The following is a 14,597-nucleotide window of genomic DNA, read 5'->3' as shown; positions in this document are numbered from 1 at the left end:
ATCAAGTTAGCATGGAAACCTAACTATTTCACTTATGGTCATCATGGAAGGAAAACTGTATCTTTATTCCCACGAACATGTGACTCATAACCCCCTAACAAAGCTAAGGTCTGGCTCACTATCACCATTCAACAGCAGGACTCACTGGCCTTGAAATTGTTTCATTCAAAGAGAATGTTTACTTAGCATTCAGCGCTTGATTTTTGATTGAATGTGAAGAAAATATGTCTAAATTTTAAAATTTCTTTAACTCAATTATTTCAGTAATTCAGTTCCAAACTGCTGTGTCTCATTACCTTGCACTCCACATCAGTTCCATTTCAAAATCTATTTGATGTTTTCGTTTATAGAAAATTCAGTTGTGATCTGTGTAATTGTCCAGATCAGTCAATTTATTCTTTCCTTCTGCGAGTTATATTCAGGCCCCCTGAAGAGATCACCTGCAATTAATTCTAAACTGGTATCGCTCAGATGCAAAGATTTCATAATCTTCTTTACTTGTCTTTGTATAACTGAAAGCTGTCCTTCATTCTCAAACCTGCTCCACCATTCAACAAGGCCTAGGCTTGACCTCCTAATTTAGACACCATTTTCCTTCTCTATGTGCACAATTTGGCTGCTTTAATACCCAGAGATTTATCTATCATTCCTATGAACACAACAAACGACTGAGTCACCGGGTTCCTGGGCAAGAGAAGAAATAGTTCCTCATTTCAGTAATAAATGGCCTAACCCTTAGTGTAAGACCATCAGCCCTTGTTCTACAAAGGAAATTCCCATGTTAGAATTGTTTGGGTAATGGTAATTTGCCCTAACAGACTTCACGAATCACCTTCCAAAAATTTGAGGTACCTAATTTGCTCTCACAGAACTTACTATGTATAAAATAAGTAAAGAAATAAACACTTCATTTTTTTTAAACCAATAACATGTGCATGGCTTGTACTGCCCACCAGAGGCAACATCATTCCTCTAACTACCCGCTCAAGCCCTATATCATTTTATTGATGTGGAGAAATAGAAACACTGGGGAGGACAGGAGTGTGACACTGGTGGTTTCAGGTGAGGGGAGGCACAACATGTGCGGAGAACTGAATGTTTGGAAGAAGTTTACGCTGGAGCAAGCGAATGAAATCTGTCATGGGAATGGATGGAAGAGGAAGCGTTGCCCCTTGGGTTTCATTGGAGCAGTGTAAGAGAATCAAATTCCAACTTTCCACTCTGATCTTCCAGGCATTAAAAGAACTCTTGGTCAGAATGGCCTATCTCAGTAACATCCTGTGCTCATCTCATTTTTCTAGGGAAGTATTCCATTATCTCCTCAGAAATCAGTTTACCCAATTTAACAACTCTCCTTCTTCTTATGTCCTAAAACACAAAGCCTTACATAGTCACTTGTAGGAAATGAGTCTTTCCAACACTTCCATTGCTTATATAAATTCATCTTTGTGAATATCAACAAGAGAGATACTTCAGATACCAGAACCAAATAATATCATTCAGGTTGTGTGTTACACCTTCTCCAAATGTTCTCACTGTAATAATAAATCACTTCAGCTAGTCAGTTACAGATTCCCAATCTAACAAATTACATTTCTCAGTTAATCAGCCTGTGCTGAATCTATTCCTTGAGTTCCACTGGCCATGTTGACTCCTTTGCTTACAGTTTGATGCTCATATACCTGTCATCCCTGAACTATTCTAACCCTCATCTCAAATCCCCAGAGCCCTCAATCTCACTATTTATCAAAAATGTATCTACCTCCATTTTAAGTATATAATGATCCAAAGCAACACACACAAAATGCTGGAGGAACTCAGCAGGTCAGGCATTATCTATGGAAATGAATAAGCAGTCAAAGTTTTGGCTGAGAACCTTCTTCAGGACCAAAACGTAAACTGTTTATTCATTTCCATAGACGCTTAGATACTGTATGATCTGCTGAGTTCCTCCGGCATTTTGCTTATGTTATTTTGGATTTCCAGCATCTGCAGACTTACTCGTGTTTATATAATGATCTATTCTTCAAACTTCTCTGGGATAGAGTTTTGCTGCCCTGCCAGAAGAAACTCCCATGCTTTTTGGTTTGAAATAACCAGTCCCTTATCTCAAAACTATTTCACCTGATTTGAAAAAGTTAAAAACTAAATGTCAAATCTTAAAGTGAGATGGGGGGAGTTTAACAGAGTTTTACAAGGCCTTTCTTCAAACAGAGTGCTAAGTTCTTGGAAATTGCTGCCGGGAAGTGATGGGAGCAGATATGACAGCAGCATTTAAGAGGCAGCAATGAACAGGCACAATGAAGAGGCAGTGAATGGAGGGGAGAAAACGTGCAGGCAGACGGGATTTGCTTGAATTTACATCATGATTGGGATAGATATTGTGAACTAAAGGCTCTGTTCCTGTTCTGTACTGTTAAATGTTTTATGAAAGGTTGGATTTAGTAATTCCCTGCTTTAAGCATTTGGTGATAAGGAAGATAATTCTGCATGTATTTTGCTACAGAATTTATTCTAGACTGACTTGGTAACTATAAACACAGACTTTCCAAATCCATGGAAATATGCCTGCAATGGGGGTACACTAATTGTGCCCACGCCTTCTGGAATAATATATTCACCTTTTGGATCTTGGTAGTATTTGACTCAAACAGAACAAATTCCTGATTCCAACAGAGATGTGGAGAAAATTGGAGGAAACACACGCAGGGAATCCCGGAGACAATATAACAGGATAAAGAATGAGTGGAAAATGGCCAAAATTGCATTGATAGTCATCCTGCTTTATATCATCTCCTGGTCTCCATATTCGATTGTGGCCCTCACTGCTTTTGCTGGGTATGTACACATACAGAAACAATTTTTTTTTGCTCATTATTGGTGTCCTGGAGTTGCATTTGTAATACAGTTTTGGAATAACTCTGAGATGGATTTCTGCTCTGTACTAATGTTTAAAAGCTCCTGTAAACTTGGGTCTGGGGTAAATCAACCATGATCACATTGAATGTTGGGGCAGGTGTGAAGGACCAAGTGGCCACTGGTGCTTTTGTTTGCTTGTATTCTGATGAGAAGTGTCGGTATGCAATGCCAGTCCTTTTGCACTCTCCATTTCAGTGTGTACTGCTGATTTACTTACTCTGTGTGTTAATAGGTATGCCAGCATCCTCACACCCTACATGAACTCTGTCCCTGCTGTGATTGCCAAAGCCTCTGCCATTCACAACCCAATAATCTATGCTATTACCCATCCCAAGTACAGGTAGGTTTTTTTAAATTATCTATGGAAATCCAATGAGAATGATAAGTCAGAATTCAATGATGTAATATGTAGCGGTCATATTATTGAAGTAAAAATGGTTGAACTAATAATCAAGAAACTCTATGTTCAGGTGCAGCCAGAGTAGGTTGAAATCAAAGACAAAGTCAAGTTTATTGTCATATGCACAAATGCATATATGAACAGGTGCAAAGAAAAACCTGGTTAACAAACGCATTTGAAAAAGCTTGGAGAAAATGCTGGGTGGATTGGTAAGATCCTATGCAGTTCCCTTGGACCTTAGTGGCTTGGGGTATAAGTGCTACAGCAGAGCTGTTGACTCTAAACTGCGCTAGGAAGTAGGTTTGGAAACCACTCAGTTGCAGCAACGCTCTCACAAAGCACACGGGCCGCAATGGTTCGAGGAAACAGTCTACTTCCACCTTCCAGCAACAAAGGGGTCAACACTGTTCTCTTCATCTAGACGCTCATTCCAAAAAAAGGATCTAATCAAATCGACCAAAAGTGGTCTGGCAAGGTTCCAGCCAGCAAGAAAGGCTCAGAAGTGGCCGTTCTAATGAATATAGTCGGTGATGTTTCATCCCAACGAGATTAGTCGGGTGGAGGAGTAGTGTGGTGATGAATGCAATGCTTGTTACAGTGCCAGGGACCCGGGTTCAGTTCTGCTGCTATCTATATTGAGTTTAAATGTTCTTCCCATGACCTTGTGGATTTACTCTGAGTGCTCCATTCCAAAGAAGTACAGGTTTGTAGGCTAATTGGTCAAAGCTCACTGGGCTAGAAAGGCTTGTCACCCTACTGTATCTCTACATAATAAAAAAATAAACTATCGCTCTTCACTTTCAGAATGGCAATTGCTAAATACATTCCTGTCCTCCGATGGATACTGCGAATCTCACATAAAGATTACAAATTAGCTAGCAGCTACTCTTCCACCAGGTGGTCCACCATGACCAGTCAAAGGTCAAACTCAAACGGCAATGTTCGGACAAAGAGTCGCCTCTCCGCTTCGGACAGCGAGTCGGTAAGGAAGGGGTTTATAACTCAGAGCAACAAGAAGAAATAGTTTGAATATTTATCATTTCTGAGATTCATTTGGATCAGAGCTGATAACTATCTCAACATTTAGTCATCTTAGTTTCATTCCTTTCATACCCTACCTCAAGAAGAATAAGGAAATTACACTTCTTGATCTCCAGTATTATAAGAATATAAGACAGAGGAACAAAATTAGACCATTTGGCCCATCGAGTCTGCCCTGTCTTTCCATCTTGGCTGCTTTATTATCCCTCCCAATCCCCTTTTCCTCGTAACCTTTGGGAAGTCCTTACTTAAGAACCTATCAACCTCTTCTTTAAGTATACCCAAACACAAGAAAATCTGCAGATACTGGAAATTCAAGCAACACACACAAAATGCTGGTGGAACGCAGCAAGCCAGGCAGCATCTATATCTGCATTCCACCAGCATTTTGTGTGTGTTGCTTTAAATATACCCAATGGCTTATACTCCACAGTCGTCTGTGGTAATGAATTCCAGAAATTCACTGCCCTCCAGTATATGATTTCCTTCAACCAGTTAACTAGTAGCTTTAGGTTGGCTGGTATTGATATTGGTTTATTGCGGGCAGGCGTGGTGGAGCTGTTGGGGAGGGTTTAAATGAATTTGGCAGATGGATGAGAACTGGAGTGATAGGACAGAGGATGGGGCTGCTAGAATACAGGTAGATCGAGTGTGCAGTGAGGCTGTGAGAAAGGATAGGCAGATGATAGGGCAAAATTGGCAGATGATAGGGCAAAATTGTAGAAGTGTGTGTTTAAACTATGTAATAGGTTCAATTGATCCACTTGACCCGAAACAGGAGTGTGTGGGCCATGGCAGTCAAAGCTCAATCTGGGCACGGCACCTGATGTTGATGATGAATAGGTTCAACAGTTCAACAGTTTGAAAAAGTGAGGATAAAGTTAAAGGGAAGAAGAGTGCATGAGAGATTACAGAAGTCCCTAGAAGAAATAAAAAGACAAAAAAGTTTAGAAAGGAATATGAATTTAACTTCCTGTAACATGGGGGCAAAATTGAGAAGGATGATGAATACCGGTCTGATCATATGTATCAGTATTACAATGCAGTAAAGGGAACTACAAGGGAATGAGAGAGGAGCTGGCCAATGTTTACTGGAATGCAACGTCAGCAGGGAAGATGACACAGCAGCAACGGCTGGAATTTCTGGGGGCAATTTGAAAGGTGCAGGAGAGATACATCCAAAAAAGGAGTATTGTAAAGGGAGGATGTCACAACCAAGGCTGACAAGGAAAGTCAAAGACAGCGTAAAACTAAATGTGAGGGCATACAATATAGCCAAAATTAATGGGAGGCTAGAGTATTGGGAAGTTTTTAAAAACCATCAGAAGGAAACTAAAAAAAAACCATAAGGAGCGAAAAGATGAAATATGAAGGTAAGCTAGCCAATAATATCAAAGAGGATATCAAAGGTTTTTACAGATGTATAAAGAGTAAAAGAGAGGCGGATGTGGATATTAAACCTTTGGAAAATGATGCTGGAGAGGTCATAATGGGGGACAGGAGATTGCGGACAAACTTTATAAGTATTTTGCGTCAGTCTTCGCTGTGGAAGACATCAGCAGTATGTCAGAAATTCGAATGTCGGGGGCAGAAGTGAGTGTAGTTGCCATTACTAGGGGAAGTAAAATCAAAGACATCAAAGCAAGATTGCTGTACGAGGGACATCAGAGACTGTTGTGTTCTTTGTTTCATGGAGTCTTGGCTCTCTCTTGCAGTGATACAGCTCATTGGCTTCACGATTCACTGCCAAGGTAAGACTGCTGAGACTTTCAAAGGCAGAGGAGGTGGAGTATGCTTTATAATTAACTCTTCATGGTGCAGAAACGTGGTGGTTCTATCCCAGTCGTGCTCACCAGATCTGGAAAATCTAGCAATCAAATGTCATCCATCTTATCTGCCACAGGAGTTTTCAACCATCATCTTGGTAGTGGTGTACATCTCGCCTCAGGCCCATGTCAAACAGTCTCTAGACAAACTGAGCAATGTAATCAACAGGCGTGAAACAGCGAACTCTGATGCCTTCCCCAACATTATGGGGGATTTTAACCAGGTCAGCTAGAAAAAGTCCCTAAATAAATATTAGCAACATAGCACATGTGGAACTAGAGGAGCCAACACACTGGGCTACTGTTATACCACCATCAAGAATGCTTATCGTGCCATCCCACACCCATAATTTGGGAAATCTAATCACCTGTCTGTACTTCTATTCCCTGATTATAGCAGAGACTGAGGACCTCAGCACCAGCTGAGAAGACCAAGAAGGTATGGTCAAGGGAGGCAGAGGAGCACTGACAGGACTGTTTGGAGTCAGTGGACTGGACAGTACTCAGGAATTCATCTTTGAGTCTGAAAGAGTACGTCACAGTTGTCACTGACTTCGTGAAAACCTGTGGATGAGTGAGTGCCATGATAACACATTGTACATACCAGAATCAAAAGACATGGATGCACCAGGAGATTTATAGTCTGCTGAGAGCTAGATCTGTAACATTCAAGTCTGGGGATCCAGGACTATATAAGAAGGCCAGGTATCACTTATGGAGGGCTATCTGAAGAGCAAAGGAATGAGGTTGGAGGCAAAATTGGATGCACGTCAACTCTAGCAGGGTTTGCAAGCCATTGTGTCCTACAAAGCGAAACCTAACATCATTAAGGGCAATGATGCTTCACTCTCAGAGGAGCTCAACGCCTTTTATTCATGTTTTAAAAATAAGAAGAAAACTACAGCTGTGAGGATACCTGCAGCATCCGGTGACCCTGCGATCTCTGTCTTGGAGTCCAACATCAGAATGTCTTTCAGGAGGGTAAACAAACAAGGCAACAAACCCCGATGGTGTATCTGGTAGGGCTCTGAAAACCTCGATCAACCAACTAGCAGATGGGTTCAAAGACATCTTTAGCCTGCAGTAGAAAGTTCACACCTGTTTCAAAAGGGCAATAATCATACCAGAAGCAGGGTGAGCTGCCTTATCGACTATTGTCCAGTAGCCCCCACATCTATGGTGATGAAGTAAGTGCTTTGAGAGGTTGGTTATGGCTAGAATCAACTCCTGCCTAAGCAAGGACCTGGACCCACTGCAATCTGCCTGTTGCCACTGTAGATCTACAGTGGATGCAATCTCATTGGCTCTTTATGTGGCCTTGGATCACCTGGACAACACTGATACTTAAGTCAGGTTACTGGTTATTGATTACAGCTCAGTTTTCAACACAGTCATACTCTCAGTAGTAATCATCAAGCTCCAAAATCTGGACCTCCGGACTTCCCTCTGCAACTGGATCCTCAACTTCCTCACCAGAAGACAACAGTCAGTGTGGATTGGAAATCACATCTCCACCATGCTGATAATCAACACCAGTGCACATCGAGGACATGTGCTTAGCCCGCTGTTCTACTCTCTCTCCACAACCATGACTGTGTGGCTCGGCACACTCAAATACCATTTATAAATTTGCTGATGACACAACTATGGTTGGCAAAATTTCAGATGGTGGCAAGAAGGAAAACAGGAGTGAGACAGATCAGCTGGTTGAAGGTTCACAGCAACAACCTTGCACTCAACATCAGTAAGACCGAAGAATTGATAGTGAACTCCATCGTGGGCACCAGCCTCCTCAGCATCCTGGACGTCTTCAAGGATCAATGCCTCAAAAAGGCGGCATCCATCATTAAGGACCCCCATCACCCAGGACAGGCCCTCATCTTATTGCTCCTATCAGGGGGGAAGTACAGGAGCCTGAAGTCACACACTCAGTGATTCAGGAATGGCTTCTTCCCCTCTGCCATCAGATTACTGAGTGGACATTGAACCCATGAACACTATCTCACTATTTTTGTTTTTCCCTTTTTGCACTACTTATTTAATTTAACTTTTTAATACACTTCTTACTGTAATTGACAGTTTTTATTTTTTAGGCATCTGTTAATCTCGTGAGACCATAGATTTGTGCCTTGGAAGGTTTCCAGGGCGCAGGCCTGGGCAAGGTTGTATGGAAGACCAGCAGTTGCCCATGCTGCAAGTCTTCCCTCTCCACGCCACCGATGTTGTCCAAGGGAAGGGCATTAGGACCCATACAGCTTGGCACCAATGTTGTCGCAGAGCAATGTGTGGTTAAGTGCTTTGCTCAAGGACACAACACGTTCCCTCAGCTGAGGCACGAACTAGCGACATTCAGATCACTAGACGAACTCCTTAACCACTTGGCCATGCACCAACACATAGTTTTTATTATGTATTGCAATATACTGTTGCTGCATAACAACAAATTTCATGACATATGCCAGTGATATTAAACCTGATTCTGATTCTGATGGTGCTTGGGTCTGCAAGCAGATAAGTCACCTGGACCAGATGGACTTCACCACATGACTGTAAAAATGGTAGCTGAATAGATTGTGGATGCATTGATAATGATCTTTCAACAATCACTAGATTCTGGAATGGTTTGAGAGGACTGGAAAATTGCAAATGTCGCTCCACTCTTTAAGACGGGAGGGAGGGTATGGATGGAAAATTAAAGGCCAGTTCGCTTGACTTCAGTGATTGGTAAGATGTTGGAGTCCATTATTAAGGATGAGGTTTGAGGGTACTTGAAGGAACATGATAAACTAGTCCAAAGTCAGCATGGTTTCTTTGAAGGGAAATCCTGCCCAACAAATCTGTTGGAATTATTTGACATTGAGTGCAAGGTTATTGCTGTGACACCACTCAACCAGCTGATCTATCTCCCTCCTGTATGCCCTCTTGTCACTATCTGAATAGACAAAGGAGAGTCAGTGGACATTGGTTACTTGGATTTTCTGAAGGCTTTTGAAAGATGCTGCACATGAGACTGCTAAACAAGATAAGAGCCGAACATATTACAGGGAAAATACTAGCATGGACAGAAGATTGGCTGACTGGCAGGAAGTAGAGAGTGGGAATGAAGGAGACCTTTTCTGATTGGTTGCTGGTGACTGGTGATGTGCCGCAGGGGTCAATGTTGGGACCATTTCTTTTCATGTTGCATGTCAATAATTTGTAAAATGGAATTGATGGTTTAATGGCCAAGTTTGTGGATGATACAAAGATAAAATTGAGGCACAACAGTGGAGGCACATGGATGTCAGCGAGTTAGACCAGCGGGAAGAATTTAAAAGGAGATAACTTTTTCTTCGGCAATTTGATCAAGACATGACTGCACAATCGTATGCACGTCAGAAAGTTAGACCGGTGGGAAGAATTTAAAAAGACGGCTTTATAGAGCAGGCGCTCGAGTAGAGGGAGTCAGAGTAGGAGGCCTTTGGCTCAACAGGGCTTCAGCAATAACACGTCGAGGCGAGGTAAATTACTCGTGAAGAATAGGAATAGGAAGTATGTCTGCAAGGCTGGTGTTTTGTACTGGGTGTCGGATGTGGGATGTCCGGGAGACTCCCAGCTGCCCAGACAGCCACATCTGCACCAGGTGCGTCAAGCTGCAGCTCCTGAGGGACCAGGTTAGGGAACTGGAGATGCAGCTCGATGCTCTATGTCTGGTCAGGGAAAGTAAAGAGGTGAAGAATAGGAGCTATAAGCAAGTAGTCACACCAGCATCTCGGGAGACAGATAAGTGGGTAACAGTCAGAAGAGGGAAGGGCAAGAGTCAGATACTAGAGAGTATCCCTGTGGTTGTCCCCCCAACAATAAGTACTCTTGTTTGAGTACTGTTGGGGGGGGAGTCGACCTACCTGGGGGAAGCAACAGTGGTCGCACCTCTGGCACAGAGTCTGGCCCTGTAGCTCAGAAGAGTAGGGAAAGGAAGAGGATGGCAGCAGTGATAGGGGACTCTATAGTTAGGGGTCAGACAGACAATTCTGCGGACACAGGAAAGAAACACGGATGGTAGTTCGCCTCCCATTTTCCAGGGCCTGGGATATTTCCGATCGCGTCCACGATATCCTGAAGTGGGAAGGTGAACAGCCAGAGGCCGTGGTACATATTGGTACCAACAACATAGGTAGGAAAAGGGAGGAGGTCCAGAAAACAGACTACAGGGAGGTAGGAAAGAAACTGAGAAGCAGGACCACAAGGGTAGTAATCTCGGGATTACTGCCTATGCCACACAACAGTGAGTATAGGAATAGAGTGAGGTGGAGGATAAATGCGTGGCTGAGGGTTTGGAGCAGGGGGCAGGGATTCAGATTTCTGGATTATTGGGACCTCTTTTGGGACAGGCATGACCTGTACAATAAGGATGGGTTGTACTTAAATCCAAGGAGTGACTAATATCCTGGCAGGGAGGTTTGTTCAGGCTATTGGGGAGAGTTTAAACTAGAATTGCTGGGGTGAGGGAACCGAGCTGAAGAGACGGAGGAAGGGGCGATTGGCTCACAAATAGAAAAAGCATGCAGGCAGTGTTAGAGGGAGGATAGGCAGGTGATAGAGAAAGGATGTGCTCTGACTGATGGTTTGAGATATGTCTATTTTAATGCAAGAAGTATCATGAACAAAGCGGATGAACTTAAAGCGTGGATCAGAACTTGGATCTATGATGTCGTGGTCATTACAGAGACTTGGATGGCTCAGGGGCAGGAATGGCTACTTAGAGTGCCAGGCTTCAGATGTTTCAGAAAGGACAGGGAGGGAGGCAAAAGAGGTGGGGGCGTGGCACTGCTGATCAGAGATAGTGTCACAGCTGCAGAAGAGGAGGAAGTCATGGAGGGATTGTCTACTGAGTCTCAGTGGGCAGAAGTTAGAAACAGGAAGGGGTCAATAACTCTAATGGGTGTTTTTTATAAACCACCCAATAGTAACAGGGACATCGAGGAGCAGATAGAGAGACAGATTCTGGAACGGTGCAATAATAATAGGGTTGTCATGATGGGAGATTTATATTTCCCTGATATTGATTGGCATCTCCCTAGAGCAAGGGGTTTAGATGGGGTGGGGTTTGTTAGGTGTGTTCAGGAAGGTTTCCTGACACAATATGTACATTTGTAGATCAGCCTACAAAAGGAGAGGCTGTGCTTGATCTGGTATTGAGAAATGAGCCTGGTCAGGTGTCAGGTCTCAGTGGGAGAGCATTTTGGAAATAGTGATCACAATTCTATCTCCTTTACCATAGCATTGGAGGGGGATAGGAACAGAAAAGTTAGGAAAGTGTTTAATTGGAGTAAGGGGAAATATGGAGCTATCAGGTAGGAACATGGAAACATAAACTGGGAACAGATGCTCTCAGGGAAATGTACGGCAGAAATGTGGCAAATGTTCAGGGGATATTTGCGTGACATTCTGCATAGGTGCATTCCAATGAGACAGGGAAAGGATGGTAGGATGCAGGAATCATGGTGTACCAAGGCTGTAGAAAATCTAGTCAAGAAGAAAAGAAAAGTTTACGAAAGGTTCAAAAAACTAGGTAATGATAGAGATCTAGAAAATTATAAGGCTAGTAGGAAGAAGCTTAAGAATGAAATTAGGAGAGCCAGAAGGGGCCATGAGAAAGCCTTAGCGAGCAGGATTAAGGAAAGCTCCAAGGCATTCTACACGTATGTAAAGAGCAGGAGGACAAGATGTGAGAGAATAGGACCAATCAAGTGTGACAGTGGAAAATTCTATATAGAACCAGAGGAGATAGCGGAGGTACTTAATGAATACTTTGCTTCAGTATTCACTACGGAAAAGGACCTTGGCAATTGTAGGGATAGCTTACAGCGGACTAAAAAGTTTGAGCATATAGACTTTAAGAAAGAGGATGTGCTGGAGCTTTTGGAAAGCATCAAGTTGGATAAGTCTCCGGGACAGGACAAGATATACCCCAGGCTACTGTGAGAGGCAAAGGAGGAGATTGCTGAGCCTCTGGCAATGATCTTTGCATCATCAATGGGGTTGAGAGAGGTTCTTGAGGATTGGAGGGTTGCAGATGTTGTTCTCTTATCAAGAAAGGAGGTAGGGATAGCCCAGGAAATTATATACCAGTGAGTCTTACTTCAGTGGTTGGTAAGTTGATGGAGAAGATCCTGAGAGGCAGAATTTATGAACACTTAGAGAGGCATAATATGATTAGGAATTATCAGCATGGCTTTGTCAAAGGCAGGTCTTGCCTTACAAGTCAGATTGAATTTTCTGAGGATGTGACTAAACACGCTAATGAAGGTAGAGGTGTATATGCAGTGTATATGGATTTCAGCAAGGCATTTGATAAGGTTTTCAAGGCGTATTGAGAAAGTAAGGAGGCATGGGATCCAAGAGGGCCCTGCTTTGTGGATCCAGAACTGGCTTGCCCGCAGAAGGCAAACGGTGGCTGTAGATGGGTCATATTCTGCATGGAGGTCAGTGACCAGTGGTGTTTCTCAGGGGTCTGTTTTGAGACCCGTACTCTTTGTGATTTTTATAAATGACCTGGATGAGGAAGTGGAGGGATGGGTTAGTAAATTTGCTGATGACCCAAAGGTTGGGGGTGTTGTGGATAGGGTGGAGGGCTGTCAGAGGTTACAGCGGGACATTGATAGGATGCAAAACTGGACTGAGAAGTGGCAGATGGAGTTCAACCCAGATAAGTGTGAGGTGGTTCATTTTGGTAGGTCAAATATGATGGCAGAATGTAGCATTAATGATAAGACTCTTGGCAGTGTGGAGGATCAAAGGGATCTTGGGGTCCGAGTCCATAGGATACTCAAAGCTGCTGTGCAGTTTGACTGTGTGGTTAAGAAGGCATATGGTGCATTGGCCTTCATCAATCATGGGATTGAGTTCAAGAGCTGAGAGGTAATGTTGCAGCTATATTGGACCCTGGTCAGACCCCACTTGGAGTACTGTGCTCAATTCTGGTCACCTCACTCAGGAAGGATGTGGATACTATAGAGAGAGTACAGAGGAGATTTACAAGGATGTAGCCTGGATTGGGGAGCATGCCTTATGAGAATAGGTTGAGTGAACTTTGTCTTTTTTCCTTGGAGCGACGAAGGATGAGAGGTGACCTGATAGAGGTGCACAAGATGATGAGGGGCATTGATCGTGTGGATTCAGAGGCTTTTTCCCAGGGCCGAAATAGCTAATATGGGAGGACACAGTTTTAATGTGCTTGGAAGTAGGTACAGAGGAGATGCCAGGGGTAAGTTTTTTAAACAGAGAGTGGTGAGTGCATGGAATGGGCTGCCAGCAATGGTGGTGGAGGGAGATAAAATAGGGTCTTTTAAGAGACTCTTGTAAAGGTACATGGAGCTTAGAAAAATAGAGGCTATGGGTAACCATTGGTAATTTCTAAAGTAAGTACATGTTCAGCACAGCATTATGGGACGAATGGCCAGTATTGTGCTGTAGGTTTTCAAAGTTTCTATGTTTCTAAAATGCAGGGGCATGCAGTATTGAGAAAGTAGGGAGTCTGCAGAATGAACTGGACAAGTTAGGAGTATGGGCAAAGAAGTGGCTGATGGAAAATACTGCAGGGAAGTGTAGGTTATGCCCTTTGGTAGAAGGATTAAAGGTGGAGACAATTTTCTAAACAAGGAGCACATTCAGAAATCAGAGTTGCAGAGGGACTTGGGAGGCCTCATATTGGGTTCCCTGAAGGTTAACTTACAGGGTGAGTCAGCTGTAAGGAAGGCAAATGCAATGTTAGCATTCATTTCGAGAGAACGAGAATATAAATCAAAGACTTAATGCTGAAGATTTATAAGGCATTGGTCAGACCTCACTTGGAGTATGGTTTCAGTTTGGGAAAAAGAATGAATATCTGGGGTGGGAGAGCGATTTGATCATGTTGGCTGCTTTCTGAGGCAGTGAGAAGAGCAGGCAGGGTCCCTGGAAGGAAGGCTGGTTATCAGTTGTGGCACAGAATTAGTACTATATTCTCTGCAGCAGGAATTGCAGGTTCCAATCCCACGTCAGAGACTTGTACGGCACTGTAAGGGTGTGGCATGAACATAAAGCCCCACTGAGGATGTAATGTCCAAGTTGCCAATTGAAGAATAGCAAGGGAAGTTTTCCCAGTGTCCTGGCTTCCATTTATCCCTTAACCAGCATTGCTGAAACTGATTGTCGTTGTGGGTCGTTGTTCTGCAGTAACTGGTTGTTGGGTACTTTGCATAGTGTCATAGTGGAATCAGTTCATGCCGACCAAGTTGCCTATCTGAGTTTGTCCCATTAGCCTGCATTTGGCCCATAACTCTCTAAATACCTATATATCCATATACCTTTGAAGCATCGTAAAAGTGTCCAATTCCTTCCACTTCCTCTGATAACTTGTTCCATACTCCGACTACGCTCTGTGTGAGAAA

At 43.2% G+C, this 14,597-nt stretch overlaps 1 protein-coding gene across 1 annotated transcript in view; it reads left to right on the top strand.

The window, feature by feature from the left end:
• The window catches only part of opn4a (opsin 4a (melanopsin)), a 58,941-nt gene that overhangs the window by 33,069 nt on the left and 11,275 nt on the right, over positions 1–14,597 (top strand). The window contains exons 6-8 of the mRNA XM_063070732.1: positions 2,677–2,838; positions 3,152–3,259; positions 4,124–4,301. Coding sequence (XP_062926802.1) covers positions 2,677–2,838; positions 3,152–3,259; positions 4,124–4,301 — 448 coding nt within the window. The remainder of the gene's footprint in view (positions 1–2,676; positions 2,839–3,151; positions 3,260–4,123; positions 4,302–14,597) is intronic.

This window comes from Mobula hypostoma, chromosome 18, assembly GCF_963921235.1.
Source record: "Mobula hypostoma chromosome 18, sMobHyp1.1, whole genome shotgun sequence".
In the NCBI taxonomy this organism is placed as follows: Eukaryota; Metazoa; Chordata; class Chondrichthyes; order Myliobatiformes; family Myliobatidae; genus Mobula; species Mobula hypostoma.
This window is presented reverse-complemented; position numbering and strand designations above follow the sequence as displayed.